The sequence below is a fragment of the Phacochoerus africanus genome, chromosome 5 (assembly GCF_016906955.1).
Source record: "Phacochoerus africanus isolate WHEZ1 chromosome 5, ROS_Pafr_v1, whole genome shotgun sequence".
NCBI lineage: Eukaryota > Metazoa > Chordata > Mammalia > Artiodactyla > Suidae > Phacochoerus > Phacochoerus africanus.
The window spans coordinates 51,598,371-51,613,075 of record NC_062548.1 but is presented as its reverse complement, the minus strand read 5'-3'; the positions used below and the strand labels follow the sequence as shown (position 1 = coordinate 51,613,075).

Genomic DNA, 14,705 nt, shown 5'->3' with positions numbered 1-14,705 from the left:
AATAGGAACGGCTTTTAGATTGTAAAGGTGAAGATGGATGGAATAAACTGTTCGACTTGATTCAGTCAGAACTTTACTCAAGACCTGATGATGTCCATGTGAATATCAGATTGGTAGAGCTGTATCGCTCGGACAAGAGACTGAGGGATGCTGTGAGCCACTGCCACAAGGCAGAGAGAAACATGGCCTTGCGTTCAAGTTTAGAGTGGAATTCCTGTGTGGTACAGACCCTTAAGGTAGGTAAAAACTGTTGGGTCTCACACTTCGATTCAGACAGTTACCATGTAGCCCTTTGTACTTAAGCACTGCCCTCCAAGACTTAAATTTGTTTAATTTATGTCTAGCAGCTATGAATGGAGACTTTTACTAGCATGGTTCAGTTTATAATAGGTGGAGTGGAGAGATTACTATGACCAACATTTTGGGGGGATGTTTTTATAGGGTAATGTAAAAGCAACATGGAGTTACAGTATAGGAACAGACAGTGGAATTTGTAGGCATAAAACGTCATGTTTTGTAACGTGATAGTTTTGTAACTTAGAGTTCTTTTTCCAAACCAGGAATATCTGGAATCTTCAGAGTGTTTGGAGTCAGATGACAGTAACTGGCGAGCGACCAATAGGGACTTACTTGTGGCCTATGGTAACCTAATGTTCCTTACACTGTCCACAAGAGATGTTCAGGAGAGCAGGGAGTTACTGGAAAGGTAAGTCAACCTGTGGAAAGTAAGTACTTCAGTGTAGATGACAGATTGCGTTGTTATTTCTGTAGTGTATCCAGAGGTGAGAGCTAATATGAACTACTTAAAAAGGGTCTTCTTTTGTGGGGATATTGTAATGGTTTAGTGTGACTATGATTTTTAGAGCACTGTATTATTATTTAGTCTTTTTTTTTTCTCTCTTTTTTTTTTCTTTTCATGGCTGCACCTGTGGTCTGTGGATGTTCCCATGCCAGGGGTTGAATCACCTGCATCTACCACCTATGCCATAGACAATGCCAGATCCTTAACCCACTGATGAAGGCCAGGGATTGAACCTGCATCCTTGCAGAGACAACATTGGGTCCTAAACCCGCTGAGCCACAATGGGAATTCTGATTAAATTATTCTTATAGTCCAGTATCTAGTTTTGTCATGCTTAATAAAGAGTCAAGCCTGAAAATGAGGGTTCTAACTGCTTTTCCATTTTGTTAAAAAAAAGTGATAAAATCTTTTTTTTTTTTTTTTTGTCTTTTTGCCATTTCTTGGGCCGCTCCTGCGGCATATGGAGGTTCCCAGGCTAGGGGGTCTAACCGGAGCTGTAGCCACCAGCCTATGCCAGAGCCACGGCAACATGGGATCCGAGCCACGTCTGCGACCTACGCCATAGCTCACGGCAACACCGGATCCTTAACCCACTGAGTGAGGCCAGGGATCGAACCCACAACCTCATGGTTCTTAGTTGGATTCGTTAACTACTGTGCCGCAGTGGAAACTCTGGTAGTTTTCTTGAGGAAGGAGTTTAGTATCTTGAGATGGGTAAGGTAAGGGAAGCATCAAAAAAAAAACTAGGTTGAACTTTTATTTTAGAAAATATTTAGGATTTTTTTTTTTTGGAGGGGGTGGTGATTATATACTTAAAAACTTTTGGGGAGTTCCTGTTGTGGCTCAGCAGAAATGAATCTGTCTAGGATCCATGGGGTTGTGGGTTTGATCCCCAGCCTCACTCTGTGGGTTAAGGATCTGGCATTGTGAGTGGTGGTGTAGATTGCAAATGCGGCTCAGACCCCATGTTGCTGTGGCTGTGGTGTAGGCCAGCAGGTGCAGCTCCAATTTGACCCTTAGCCTGGGAACTTCCATATGCCACAGGTGTGGCCCTAAATAGCAAAAACAAACAAACAAACAAAAAAAACTTTTGGTCACATGAGAAAATGAAGGTTAAAAAAAATTAATTTTTTTCTTTCTTTTTTTTTTTGGTCTTTTTGCCATTTTCGCCATTTTCTTGGGCTGCTCCCTCAGCATGTGGAGGTTCCCAGGCTAGGGGTCAAATTGGAGCTGTAGCCACCGGCCTATGCCACAGCCACAGCAACTCCGGATCCGAGCCATGTCTGCAACCTACACCACAGCTCACGGCAATGCCGGATCCTTAACCCACTGAGCAAGGCCAGGGATCAAACCTGCAACCTCATGGTTCCTAGTTGGATTCGTTAACTACTGAGCCACGACGGGAACTCCAAAAAAAAAAAAAGTTTCTTAGTAGTACTATAAAGTACTTTTATCTTCATGGATACCCTGGAGAGGTCTTGAGACCTAGGGATCCCAGGACCTCAAATGCTAGAAGAAATGTCTGTTGCTCAGATTTCTCATTATAACATACTTTAAAATCATACTTCACATTTCTGTTAAGTGTTTGGTTTTGATTTTCTTACAAGATGAAGATTCTGAGGATAATTAGGATTCAAAAGCACTAGTTAGTACATAGATTACAAGTAGTAGTGAGATACAGTTTAATTGTAGTCATGTATACAGTAAGAAGAACAGTTGTGATATTGACCATGCAAATATCTTAGTTACTTGTAATTTGAAAATGACATGCTTGAGAAATTTCAACTTTGAATTAAGTGATGAAACCATATGATTGAGAAGACGACATCATTCTAGAGCTTAAGGTTGAAGTATAGGAAGTATGTGGAATAATGAGCACTAGATGATTCATTCATAATTCATCAGATAGAGAATACGGATTATTTGGAGTTAGAATGAGGAAGATGAAGCTTGAAATAAAGTTCTTTATTTTGGATTAAGATCAAACTGATTATTCACAATGCGATACTTTAATACCTGTTTAATGTTTTACTATTACAGTTTTGATAGTGCTCTTCAGTCTGTGAAATCTTGTGTGGGTGGAAACGATGAACTTTCAGATACCTTCTTAGAAATGAAAGGACATTTCTACATGCATGCTGGCTCTCTGCTTTTGAAGATGGGTCAGCACAGTGATGTGCAGTGGCGGGCGCTCTCGGAGCTGGCTGCCTTGTGCTATCTCATAGCATTTCAGGTAATTCACATCCAGTTTTGCATGTGATTGACATTTTGGTGACACTTTGTTGTATTTCACATGGAGATGTGGCTGGTACATAATGAAAATATGAGTAAATCTGTACAAGTTAAAACTAGTTAATTTGATGGGTGAGGAATAGTAAGATTTATTACAGTACTGGTGAGGCTGCTGAAACAGATACATTGATGCATTGCTGGTGTCAGTTGGCATTGCTCTGACTTTTTGGAAGTTCAGTTTAAAGAATTTGATCTTCTGGAGTTCCTGTTGTGGCTCAGTGGGTTAAGAACCTGACTAGTATCTATGAGGATGTGGTTTTGATCCCTGGCCTCACTCAGTGGGTTAAGGATCTGGTATTGCCACAAGCTGTAGCACAGGTCACAGGTGCAGCTCAGATTCTGCATTGCTGTGGCTGTGGTGTAGGCCAGCAGCTGCAGCTCTCATTTAACCCCTAGACTGGAAGCTTCCTTATGCTGTGGGAGCAGCCCTGAAAAAGACCAAAAAAAAAGGATTTGATCTTTTTGCTCTGCCATTTCTGGGAATAAGGAAATAGTCTCAAATATGGATAAAACTTGGTCTAAAAAGATACATATAACTTGGAGAAAAACCTAAGAAAGCAAGTTTGTGGGTATATAAGCTATGAGAGGAGAGTGTGTTTACCACAAACAATTGAGAACACCCATATGTCATGTGTATGCCAGTGTATTATATTTAATATGTAGCAGTATATTTATTCATCTTTGGAAACGTGAAACTTTTCTTTATACAGAGAATGTGACATGGAGTCATGTCAGAATTATTTTAGATAATGAGATGCTTACTGGCTCCTATCCTTCCCCTGTCCATTTGTGTAGTTCGAATGTTTTCTTGCATTAATTTTGAAGCGAAGAAAAATGAAGAGTCTGCCAAAAAATGCATTAAGCCTGACTTGTAAAAGTTATTATCAGCTTTAGAGAATAATCTTTTGCTTAAGATTATTAAAAGGGGTTCACTGTAGAGTTACGTATAGAGCATGTTCCTTCTTCTAGTTCATGTTTCCTACATCTTTTAAAGACCTGCTGATATTCAGCTCATAGTGTTAAGTGCTACTCTGCTTAGCGGAAGCATTTTGGCTATATGTTTATAGTGCAAATTAGTGAAGTTGATATTTGCAAATTTATATAAGCACTAAAATGTTCTTAGGATTAATATTTTTATAGAATCCTGGAGTAGCTGACAATTTTCTTATTTTTAATGGATTTTTAAAGTAAATGTATTATGAAAACACAGTCAACTGTTCTAAACAATGGCCTTTTTATGTATTTATTTATTTTTTGTCTTTTTGCCTTTTCTTGAGTCACTTCCGCAGCATATGGAGGTTCCCAGGCTGGGGGTCTAATCGGAGCTATAGACGCTGGCCTATGCTAGAGCCACAGCAATGCGGGATCCAAGCCGCGTCTGCCACCCACGCCACAGTTCACAACAATGCTGTATCCTTAACCCACTGAGCAAGGCCAGGGATCGAACCCACAACCTCATGGTTCCTAGTCGGATTCATTAACCACTGTGCCACAATGGGAACTCCAACAATGGCCTTTTTAAACAATTTAAATTAAAAAAAATTTTTTTTTAGGGCCATAGGTGCGGCATATGGAAGTTCCCAGGCTAGGGGTCAAATCAGAGCCATTGCAACTTCAGATCTGAGCTGTATCTGAGACCTACACCATGGTTCGTGACAATGCCAACCATAATCCACTGGTAGGGCCAGGCATCCACCCCCCATCCTTATGGATATTAGTTGGGTTTGTTTCCCCTGAGCCACAATGGGAACTTAAACATTAGCCTTATTTATTTATTTATTTATTTTCTTTCTCCCGCCTCCTTCCCCTCTACTCCCCTCCCATGGCATATGGAGTTCCTGGGCCAGGAATCAGATCCAAGCCACAGTTGCAACCTAAGCCAATAGCTGCAGCAACACCAGATTATTAAGCACTGTACTGGGCCGGGGATTGAACTTGCATCCTAGCTCGATCCTTAACCCACTGAGGAAGGCCAGGGATCGAACCTATGTCCTCATGGATACTAGTTGGGCTCGTTACTGCTTAGGCACAACAAGAACTCCCAGCATCTTCATTTCTTTTGATGGCTGCATATTACTTCATTCTATGAATGTACCCGTAGTTTGGGTTTCTTTAAACTGGTTCCCTAAAACCAAGATATCAGGTTTTATTTTTTTGCTGTGCCACCTCAAAATAATCCTGCAATGTCTAACCTATGCCCTTTCACATGTGAAAATTTTGGGGTGGAATAAATTCTTGAGAAGAATGGCAGAATCAAAGTGGACCTATATGTTTATAGTTTGTAGAGCTCTTGCCGAATTTCCAAGCTCATAGAGGTTGTACTAAAGTACACTCCCATTGTCAATTAAGGAAGTCATTAGAGGTTTAACAGCAGTCATACCCATCATCCCTATAGGTTTGTTTTTTGTTTGTTTGTTTGTTTGTTTTTTAAGGGCTACACCCACAGCATATGGAAGTTCCCAGACTAGAGGTCCAGAGCTGCAGCTGCTGGCCTAAACCACAGCCACAGCAGTGCCAGATCCTTAACCCTGAGTGGTACCAGGGATTGAACCTGCGTCCTCATGGATACTAATCGGACTCATTACCACTGAGCCACGACAGAGCTCCCTAGAGTTATTTTTGGGATGTCTTGGGTAAGTGGTCATTGTTTGGGACTGAACATTCATTCAGTGATGGACATTTGCTGCTTTTCAAAATAGCCTGGTGCATTTTTGGATAGTTTGGTTCTTGGTATTTCCTTACGTGGAGTAAAAATATTTTTCAAGCTGCTACCTATTGATGGGTTTTTTTCTTTTGACAGTATTAAAAAAAGTCTAGCCCTTTAACAAGATAATTTTTCTAATATCTGAAGGCAGCTATCATCTCCTTATACCATTCTGTTCGTACTTCTTCAGCTCTTCTTAGGACATGGCTGGGAGTCCTCTTACTCTCTTAGTTGTCCCAGTTAGCCCAGTGGTGTCTTAGATTATGCATTCTCTGGGAATGTGCTGTCCCCAGTGTGGCATTTCTAGCTGCAGGTCACAGAGAGCCAACGTCTCTCTGGTGTGCAGGGTGGACCAGGTCCTCCCATTTCCCCAACTGTCATTAGACAGTGTTTTTAGTAGAAAGTAATTTCTCAGAAGTGTACTTTGTAGGCATCTTTCACAGATATCTAAATTCCTTGGTTTCCAGTGTTTCCAACTCAGTTTAAACATGGGATGTTTATTCATTATCAAAAAAGTACAGTGTAGGAGTTCCTGCTGTGGCACAATGGGATTGGCAGCAACTTGGAAGCGCTGGGATGCAGGTTGCATCTCTGGCCCGGCACAGTGGGTTAAGGATCTGATTGATATTGCCACAGCTGTGGTGTAGGTCAAGACTGCAGCTCAGATCTGATCACTGGCCCGGGAACTCCGTATCCTGTGGAATGGCCAAAAAGAAGGGAAAAAAAAGTTGTGTCATAGATAGGAACATCTTACTATTAGAAATGTGAGTGTCACTAAATTAAGATTTTTGATTCTAAAATGATTAGGTTCCAAGACCAAAGATTAAATTGATAAAAGAAGCTGGGCAAAATCTGCTGGAAATGATGGCCTATGATCGTCTGAGCCAATCAGGTAATAGTAATGCATAACTAACTTTTTTGTTTTTAAAAGAAAAAAAATTCCTCTGAGCATATCTCATAATAGTATCTTCCTTCTGTTCAGGAGATAATTTCTCATAATCATTTGTTTCTCTTTGCCTTATTGGTCAAGAATTAGAAGAAACGGGTTTTTTGTTTTGTTTTGTTTTTTTCTGTTTTGTTTTTTTTAGGGCTACACCCGCAGCATATGGAGGTTCCCAGGCTAGGGGTCAGATTGGAGCTGTATCCTCTGGCCTATGCCATAGCCACAGCAGCACTGGATCTGAGCTGCGCCTGCAACCTATACCACGGCTCATGGCAGTGCCAGATCCTTAACCCACTGAGCTAGACCAGGGATCAAACCTGTATCCTCATGGGTACTAATCAGATTCGTTTCTGTTGAGCCTGACAGGAACTCCCAAAATGGTGTATTCTTGATATTGTTTGCTCTTGGGTGAACAGAGAAATTCCTTAACCCCTCTGTAATCTGCCTGCTAGTGCCTCCATCCAGAATATTTTAAGGCACTTGCTGGAGTAAGGGTAGGTTACTGATTTCCCAACCATATAACATCATTTGCTTATAAGATATTACTGTAGGGGATATAAAGATGCAGAATACAGGGATCTCTCTCTTAAGGAACTGACAGTATAGTAAGGAAGGCAGAAGGTATACATAGTCACACTCTTTTAGGCTCTTGGAGTTTATAAACTTAATCCCAGGTTTGACTCTTTGGAATCGACCCTAAAGGTCCGTTACATACTACCTTCGTTTTCATGAGGGAGACACTTGAAAATGTTCATGTAGACAGTGAACTGAAGACTGCCTAAGAAAATTTATCCATAAGATATAAAGTTGAAGGGACTTTTTCGAGAGTTAAGAAATAGTTGTAAGTCAAAGTAGCTGTGCCTTTGGTCTGTAGGTAGACTATTGGTCAAGGCTGATATTGTTCCTCTGTCCAACAGCTTTTTTTTTTTCTTTCATGAGAAGAGATCTTTATTTTCTCCTGAAATACTTACACACGTTCTCTCCTTCCCCCATCACTGTTCCCTTTCTCTATTTATCTTTTCTCCACTTTTTACAATTTTTTATTAAAGTAAAAATACCGAGCACTCACACATTTGTGTCATTCTTGTGCTGGGGCCATTGCTCCAATTTTTAGTATATGTGCTGCCACCCTGAGTGCCCATAGCTTACTTTTTGTGGGAAGTGGATGTTTGAGTTCTTGGAGGAGTCATCTCTTGCTTTTGCCTTAGGTCTCCCGTCTACCTTTGCAGATGTGACAGTTGGTAAAAGGAACTGTGTTTTACTGTCTTTGGTCTGTGCCTTCCTGAGCTTATTTGTCTCTGCAGGATAATGGTCTGGTAGAAACCAAATCTGACTGACCAGCAGAATTACTCCTAGAAATCTTTTTTAACAGCTTGATTGAGTAAAATTTACATCTGATATTATTTAGTCATTTTAAGTGAATAATTCAGTGGCTTTTAGTATGTTCACAGGGTTGTGTAATCATCACCACAGTTAATTTCAGGATATTTTCATCACCTCCTACAGAAATTTCGTACCCATTAGCAGTCACTCCCCATTTCCCTTCAAACCCCCTAAGTCCTAGACAACCACTGATTCTCTTTCTCTCTAGTTCCCCGTTTCATAGAAGTTGAATCACACGGTGCTTGGATGACTATCTTTCACCTACTTAGCATGGTGTTCTCAAGGTGCATCCATGTTGTAAAGTGAACTAGAACTTTATCCAAGGAGGGTTTCTAAAATAGAGTATTCATCCCAAGCCTGTGGAATCAGACTCTCTGGGAGTGGGGCCTGGAAATTTAAAAAAAAATTTTTTTTTAAGCTTTTTAAAGGATGATTCTGACCAGCCAGGTTTAGAAATCAGGTGTTTTAGGTCAGAAAATTGGAGCTTTGTCTTATTTTCCGCACTTGTCCATCTGAAATGAAAATATTTTGGGTTTTTGCACACTTTATTTCCCCTTCCCTTTTACTCTAGCATGTAGTCAGAGATACTTCTGAACTTGCTCTGATTTGTGGGGGTTTTTTTTGGTATTTTTAGGGCCATACCCACAGCCTATGGAAGGCCCCGATTAGGGTTAAATTGGAGCTACAGCTGCTGGCCTACGGCACAGCCACAGAAAGGTGGGATCTGAGCTGTGTTTGCGACCTGCACCCCAGGTCACAGCAGTGCTGGCTCCTTTAACTCAGTGAGTGAGGCCAGGGATGGAACCTGTGTCCTCATGAATACTAGTCTGGTTCGCTACCGCTGCGTCTTGACGGGAACTCCATGTATTCATTTTTGAGTCAGCACCCTTTTGGGCGTCCAGCTGAGGCTGTTGGGCTCTGGAGGGTTGGGTCTGAGATAGTCGTGTTATTTCTCCCTGGGGTATGTGAATGAAACTGTCTAGAGATGTGAATAGAAACAATCTGTGTTTTAAATGATGAACTTAATTTGTTTTTCAGGGCATATGCTGCTAAACTTAAGTCGTGACAAGCAAGATTTTTTAAAAGAGGTTGTAGAATCCTTTGCCAATAAAAGCGGGCAGTCTGCTTTATATGATGCTCTATTTTCTAGTCAGTCCCCTAAGGCCCGATCTTTCCTTGGTAACGATGACTTTGGATGCATTGATGTGCAAGCCCCAGAGCCTGATGATTTGGCTAGATATGATGTTGGTAAGTGCACCTTTCTGAGGAAACGTTTTGCATGTTATCCCTTTTATACTAGGGGACAAGTCTAAGCCAAAAGGGAGCGAAATTGCCTGTAATCTCATGACCCAGAAATAATGACTTAATGTTTTCCTGTCTTTCATGTTTTTGGTGAAATTGGGGTAGTATGAGGGCTTGGTAGTGGAAATATCTATTTTTCTTCTACATCATCGTTTGTGCTATACACAAGATTTGTCTTGTGTGCATTTTCTCTCCTCCTGTCTCTCTAATTGTCAGTTTAACGGCATTATTACCTTTTTAATGAAGTAGCCATAATTTGCTTGCCATTATTGTCGGGTATCTAAGATATTTCCAGTTTTTTTCACATACATTTTAAAGAAAAACTGATGAAAACATTATTTATACATTTTAGGGCTGCACCACAGCATGTATTCCTAGGCTAGGGGTTGAGTTAGAGCTGTAGCTACTGCCCTACGCCACAGCAGCTCCAGATCCGAGCTGCATCTACAACCTACACCACATGTCATGGCAGTGCTGGATCCTTAACTCACTGAGTGGGGCCAGTTTTTGAATCCTCATCCTCATGGATACTACTGGATTGGGTTTGTTAACTGCTAAGCCGCAAGGGGAATTCCAGTGAAAACTTTAAAGTGTCTCCGTTTCAAATTTTTTCCATAGAGAGTCCTAAAAACAGAATTACTAAGACAAAGTTTACTTCTTGCAAATTGCCATAGTTCCAGAAAGCATGTATTTCTTTATGTTTTCAGAAGTCCATAACTTTTGCAGTATCGGATTTCTAGTTGAAGACCTATTTATTATCCCATTAGATGAAAGGAGTGGAATCCCGTGGTTTTAGTTTTTTACTTAAAGGAAAATTTGTTGTTTCAGTATTTCTTACTGAGTGGCTGTTCAAAATCTCAGTAGATTTTGTTTCTTGTCAGTAGATTTTGTTTCATTGAGTTTTAGTGAGAGTTTTTTTTCCTCTTAAATGGACTTGAAAATAACTTTCTTCATCATAACTATTTTTATTAAAATTCCTCAAGAGTTTGAGTACTTGTAATAAGAACATGAGACTTTGGTTACTCTAGGTTTGCCCTGTGGCCTGATATAGAAAAGCAGTTACACAATTAAAGTACGTTTAATGAGTCAATTATTTGTGTTGGTAAAACTGATGGCACACCAAAAAATTTCCAAAACTTCAAGCCCACTTTTGTGCTTTATTTCTATTTCAGGTGCTGTTCGAGCACATAATGGTTGTCTTCAGCACCTTACCTGGCTTGGCTTACAGTGGAAATCACTGTCTGCCTCACCTGCAGTTCGAAAGTGGCTGAAACAGCTTTTTCATCATTTGCCCCAGGAAACCTCACGACTTGAAACAAATGCACCGGAATCAATATGTATTTTAGATCTTGAGGTTAGCAGGAATTTTAATGTTATTAAAATGTATTATGTTGTAATAACATAATGTTAGTATATGTTATAATAGCATAATGTCGTAAGGTTATTGTGAGTATTGTTTGATTTTTTTTTTTTTCCCTACTTAAATTGATTTTTTGTTCAATAAAACAGGTATTTCTACTTGGGGTAATATATACCAGCCACTTACAATTAAAGGAGAAGTGTAATTCTCACTGCAGCTTCTATCAGCCTCTATGCTTGCCACTTCCTGTATGTAAACAGCTTTGCACAGAAAGGCAGAAATCATGGTGGGATGCGGTTTGTAATCTCCTTCACAGGAAAGCAGTGTAAGTATGAAAATATTCCTTTAACTTACTGCCTAGGGACTTATCTCATATGAAGTGTAAATCTTTATCATGTGATGATTAACATACCTGTTAAATGTTGAATTGCATGTTTATAAATCAAGATTATTAAATAACACTTTTTTTAGACCTGGAGCCTCAGCAAAATTGCGACTTCTAGTTCAGCATGACATAAACACTCTCAGGGGCCAGGGGAAACACGGCCTTCAGCCTGCTCTGCTTGTGCACTGGGCACAGTCCCTTCAGAAAACAGTGAGTTCCTTAGTCTTTAAAAATTACTTGGGAGAGGAGGAGGGAGTGGGGTGGATTGGGAGCTTGGGGTTAATGGATGCAACTGTTGCCTTTGGAATGGATTAGCAATGAGATCCTGCTGTGTAGCACTGGGAACTATGGTCACTTAGGATGGAGCATGTTAATGGGAGAAAAAAGAATGTATGCATGTATGTGTAACTGGGTCATCATGCTGTATGGTAGGAAAAAAAGTTGTATTGGGGAAATAACAATTAAAAATAAAAATAAATCAACTGAACATAAAAATAAATAAATAAAAATTACCGCCTGTACATTGAAAGTCTTTCAGTGCTGAAAATAGTAGCAGCTTGTTCATATTATGTTGAGTGGAATTATTTTCTTATTCTTCCGCAGAGTAGTGAGTATAGTTAATATATAAGTGCTTAGAATGGTGCCTGGCATAGTCAGTGTAACATAAGTATTAATTGTTGTTATTTACTTATAATTACCTTGTGATAAATATTGTCCAGTCTGAATTTTGTTTTGTTTAGGGCTGCATTCAGAGGTTCCCAGGCTAGGACTCCAATCAGAGCTGTAGCTGCCGGCCTACACCACAGCAATGCAGGATCTGAGCCAAGTCTGCGACCTATACCGCAGCTCATGGCAGTGCCAGATCCTTAACCCACTGAGCAAGGCCAGGGATTGAAACTGCTCCCTCATGGATGCTAGTCGGGTTCACTAACTGCTGAGCCATGACAGGAACTCCTGAAATTTTTTTTTTATTAATGGCCGCATCCAGGTCATATTGAAGTTCCTGGGCCAGGGATCAAATCCAAATGGCAGCTGTGCCGGGCCAGGCATCGAACCCGTGTTTCCGCAGTAACCTGAGTTGCTGCATTTGGATTTTTAACCCACTGCGCCATAACAGTAACTTCCAAGCCTGAAAAATTGTTTTTACATGTTTGGTGGCACAAAGCTCTGTAGGTAAGGGCATTGTAGATCTTGCCAAATATTTGAGGTGTGCCCCGTGCCAAGATTAGATATAAATGCTTAGCCTTTAGCTGAACTGTGGTGCGTTTAGAGTGGCTGATTTTGGCTATCTAAAAACAGACTGGGCTGCCTGATTAGGTAGTGTCATTGAAACTGTTTAAAAATCGAGTCTAGAATGATCATGGGTATTAAAGTTGTTAGTTATTCCGTTATCTGGAAAGGCAAAGCATATGACTTTTGAGACTCTATTTTGCCTTGATTTGAAATTTTAACCACTTGTTCAGACCATGTATAAATTAATTTTTGTATTTGATTGTGTCCCTTTGTGTTCTAACTTTCAGGGCAGTGGTCTTAATTCTTTTTATGACCAACGAGAATACATAGGCAGAAGTGTTCACTATTGGAAGGTGGTTTTGCCATTGTTGAAGATTATCAAAAAGAAGAGTAGTATCCCTGAACCTATTGACCCTTTGTTTAAACATTTTCATAGTGCAGACATTCAGGTATGGAACATCTCTTTGTGAATTAATTAGAGCTGTGGAACTCCAGTTTATAAACAAAGCAGTGGTGGTATAAACAGCTTAAGTGAAGTGTCTGGCTAATTAATGGTAGTCCTGTTCTCTGAGTCCCCTAACTGTGACAAATATAATACATTGGAAAGGAGTATTGAGATGCTGAGCTCATTAGATCGTATAAAATCTTGTTTGGGTTTGATATTTGGAGTAGAGGTAGTTTGACTAAAAATTACCCAATGTATCTAGGCATCTGAAATTTGTGAATATGAAGAGGAAGCACACATAACCTTCGCTGTACTGGATGCAGTTAATGGAAACATAGAAGATGCCATGACTGCTTTTGAATCTATTAATAACGTCATTTCTTATTGGAATCTTGCACTGGTAAGTAGTGTGGTATTTGAATTAAAAGCTTTTTGTTTCAAAAGTTAATTGTTTCATAAAAGCACTCTGTGTATAGATTTTTCGCAGAAAAGCAGAAGACATTGAAAATGATGCACTTTCTTGTGAAGAACAGGAAGAATGCAAAAATTACCTGAGAAAGACCAGAGACTACCTGATAAAGATTTTAGATGACACTGATGTAGATCCCTCAGTGGTTAAGAAAGTAAGTTGCAGGTTCTTTGTCTTTTCTTATGGTTGACAACTGGGCTTTCCATACTTTTGCCTTGGCTTTAATTTTGATAATTTCAAAAACACTTAGTGATATCTCATTCATGCACAGAAGGGAGGTTGTATTTAAATATTTAATTAGCATTGCTTTGCCTTAGGTTGGATATGTTTTTTGGGAGGTTTTATGGCTGCACCCTCAGCATATGGAAGTTCCTGGGGTGGGGATCAAACTGGGGCCACAGCTGCCACCTGTGCCACACAACTGTGGCAATGATATATCCTTAACCTGCTGCACCACAAGGAAACTTGCATGGTTTGGGGGTTTTTTTGTTTGTTCGTTTGAAGTATTTGGGTTTTCTTGTTGTCTTTTTAGTGCCACATCTGCAGCATATGGAAGGTCCCAGGCTCAGGGTTGAGTTGGAGCTACAGCTGCTGGCCTGCACCAACGTGGGATCCAAGCCATGGCACCGGCAGATCCTTAACACACTGAGCGAGGCCAGGGATTGAACCTGGGTCCTTGTGAATGCTGGTTGGATTCATTACCACTGAGCCATGAGGGGAACAATGTAGTGTTTTTTCTTCTTCTTCTTTTCTTTTCTCTCTCTCTCTCTCTCTTTTTTTTTTTCTTTTTATAGCTGAACTTGTGGCATGTGGAAGTTCTGAGCCACAAAGTGAACTCTTTTTTTTTTTTTTTTTTTTAAACCTTAGCCATCTAGGTTTATACTTTTGCAAAAAAATGCGTGTTGGGGAAATAGAGAAGGTTTCTAAGGCAAGCAGTTATTTTTGTTATTGGCAATGTAGTCAACAAATATTGCCACCCAAGGACTAGTTGTGTATGCACTTGGCAGTTAAACACGTTACTTAGAGTTCCCATCATGGCTCAGAGGTTGACAAACCCAGCGAGCATCCATGAGGACGCAGGTTCAATCACTGGCCTTGCTCAGTGGTTAAGGATCCGGCATTGCCATGAGCTGTGGTGTAGGTTGCAGGTGTGGCTTGGATCCTTCGAGCTGTGGCTGTGGTGTAGACTGGTGGCTACAGCTCCAATTTGACCCCTATCCTGGGAACTTGATGTGCCAAGGGTGCAGCCCTAAAAAGACAAACAAAAAACCAAAAAAATAACACCATGTTACTGAAATCAGAGGTAGTTGCTGACACCGTCACATTTCTTCTCATCGTCTCACCATCTGCAGTAGACTACCATTTCCTGACTGTCAGCAGTTTGAGG

General features: G+C 40.3%; 1 protein-coding gene across 4 annotated transcripts in view; it reads left to right on the top strand.

Annotated features, from left to right (window-relative positions):
- RGPD4 (RANBP2 like and GRIP domain containing 4) overlaps positions 1-14,705 on the top strand; it is a 68,715-nt gene that overhangs the window by 18,048 nt on the left and 35,962 nt on the right. For all 4 annotated transcript variants that reach the window (XM_047781274.1, XM_047781273.1, XM_047781275.1 and 1 more), the window contains exons 5-15: positions 6-236; positions 561-706; positions 2,843-3,035; positions 6,606-6,690; positions 9,163-9,372; positions 10,599-10,780; positions 10,936-11,111; positions 11,258-11,381; positions 12,692-12,853; positions 13,112-13,249; positions 13,326-13,472. In XM_047781274.1, the coding sequence (XP_047637230.1) occupies positions 6-236; positions 561-706; positions 2,843-3,035; positions 6,606-6,690; positions 9,163-9,372; positions 10,599-10,780; positions 10,936-11,111; positions 11,258-11,381; positions 12,692-12,853; positions 13,112-13,249; positions 13,326-13,472 (1,794 nt within the window). The remainder of the gene's footprint in view (positions 1-5; positions 237-560; positions 707-2,842; positions 3,036-6,605; positions 6,691-9,162; positions 9,373-10,598; positions 10,781-10,935; positions 11,112-11,257; positions 11,382-12,691; positions 12,854-13,111; positions 13,250-13,325; positions 13,473-14,705) is intronic.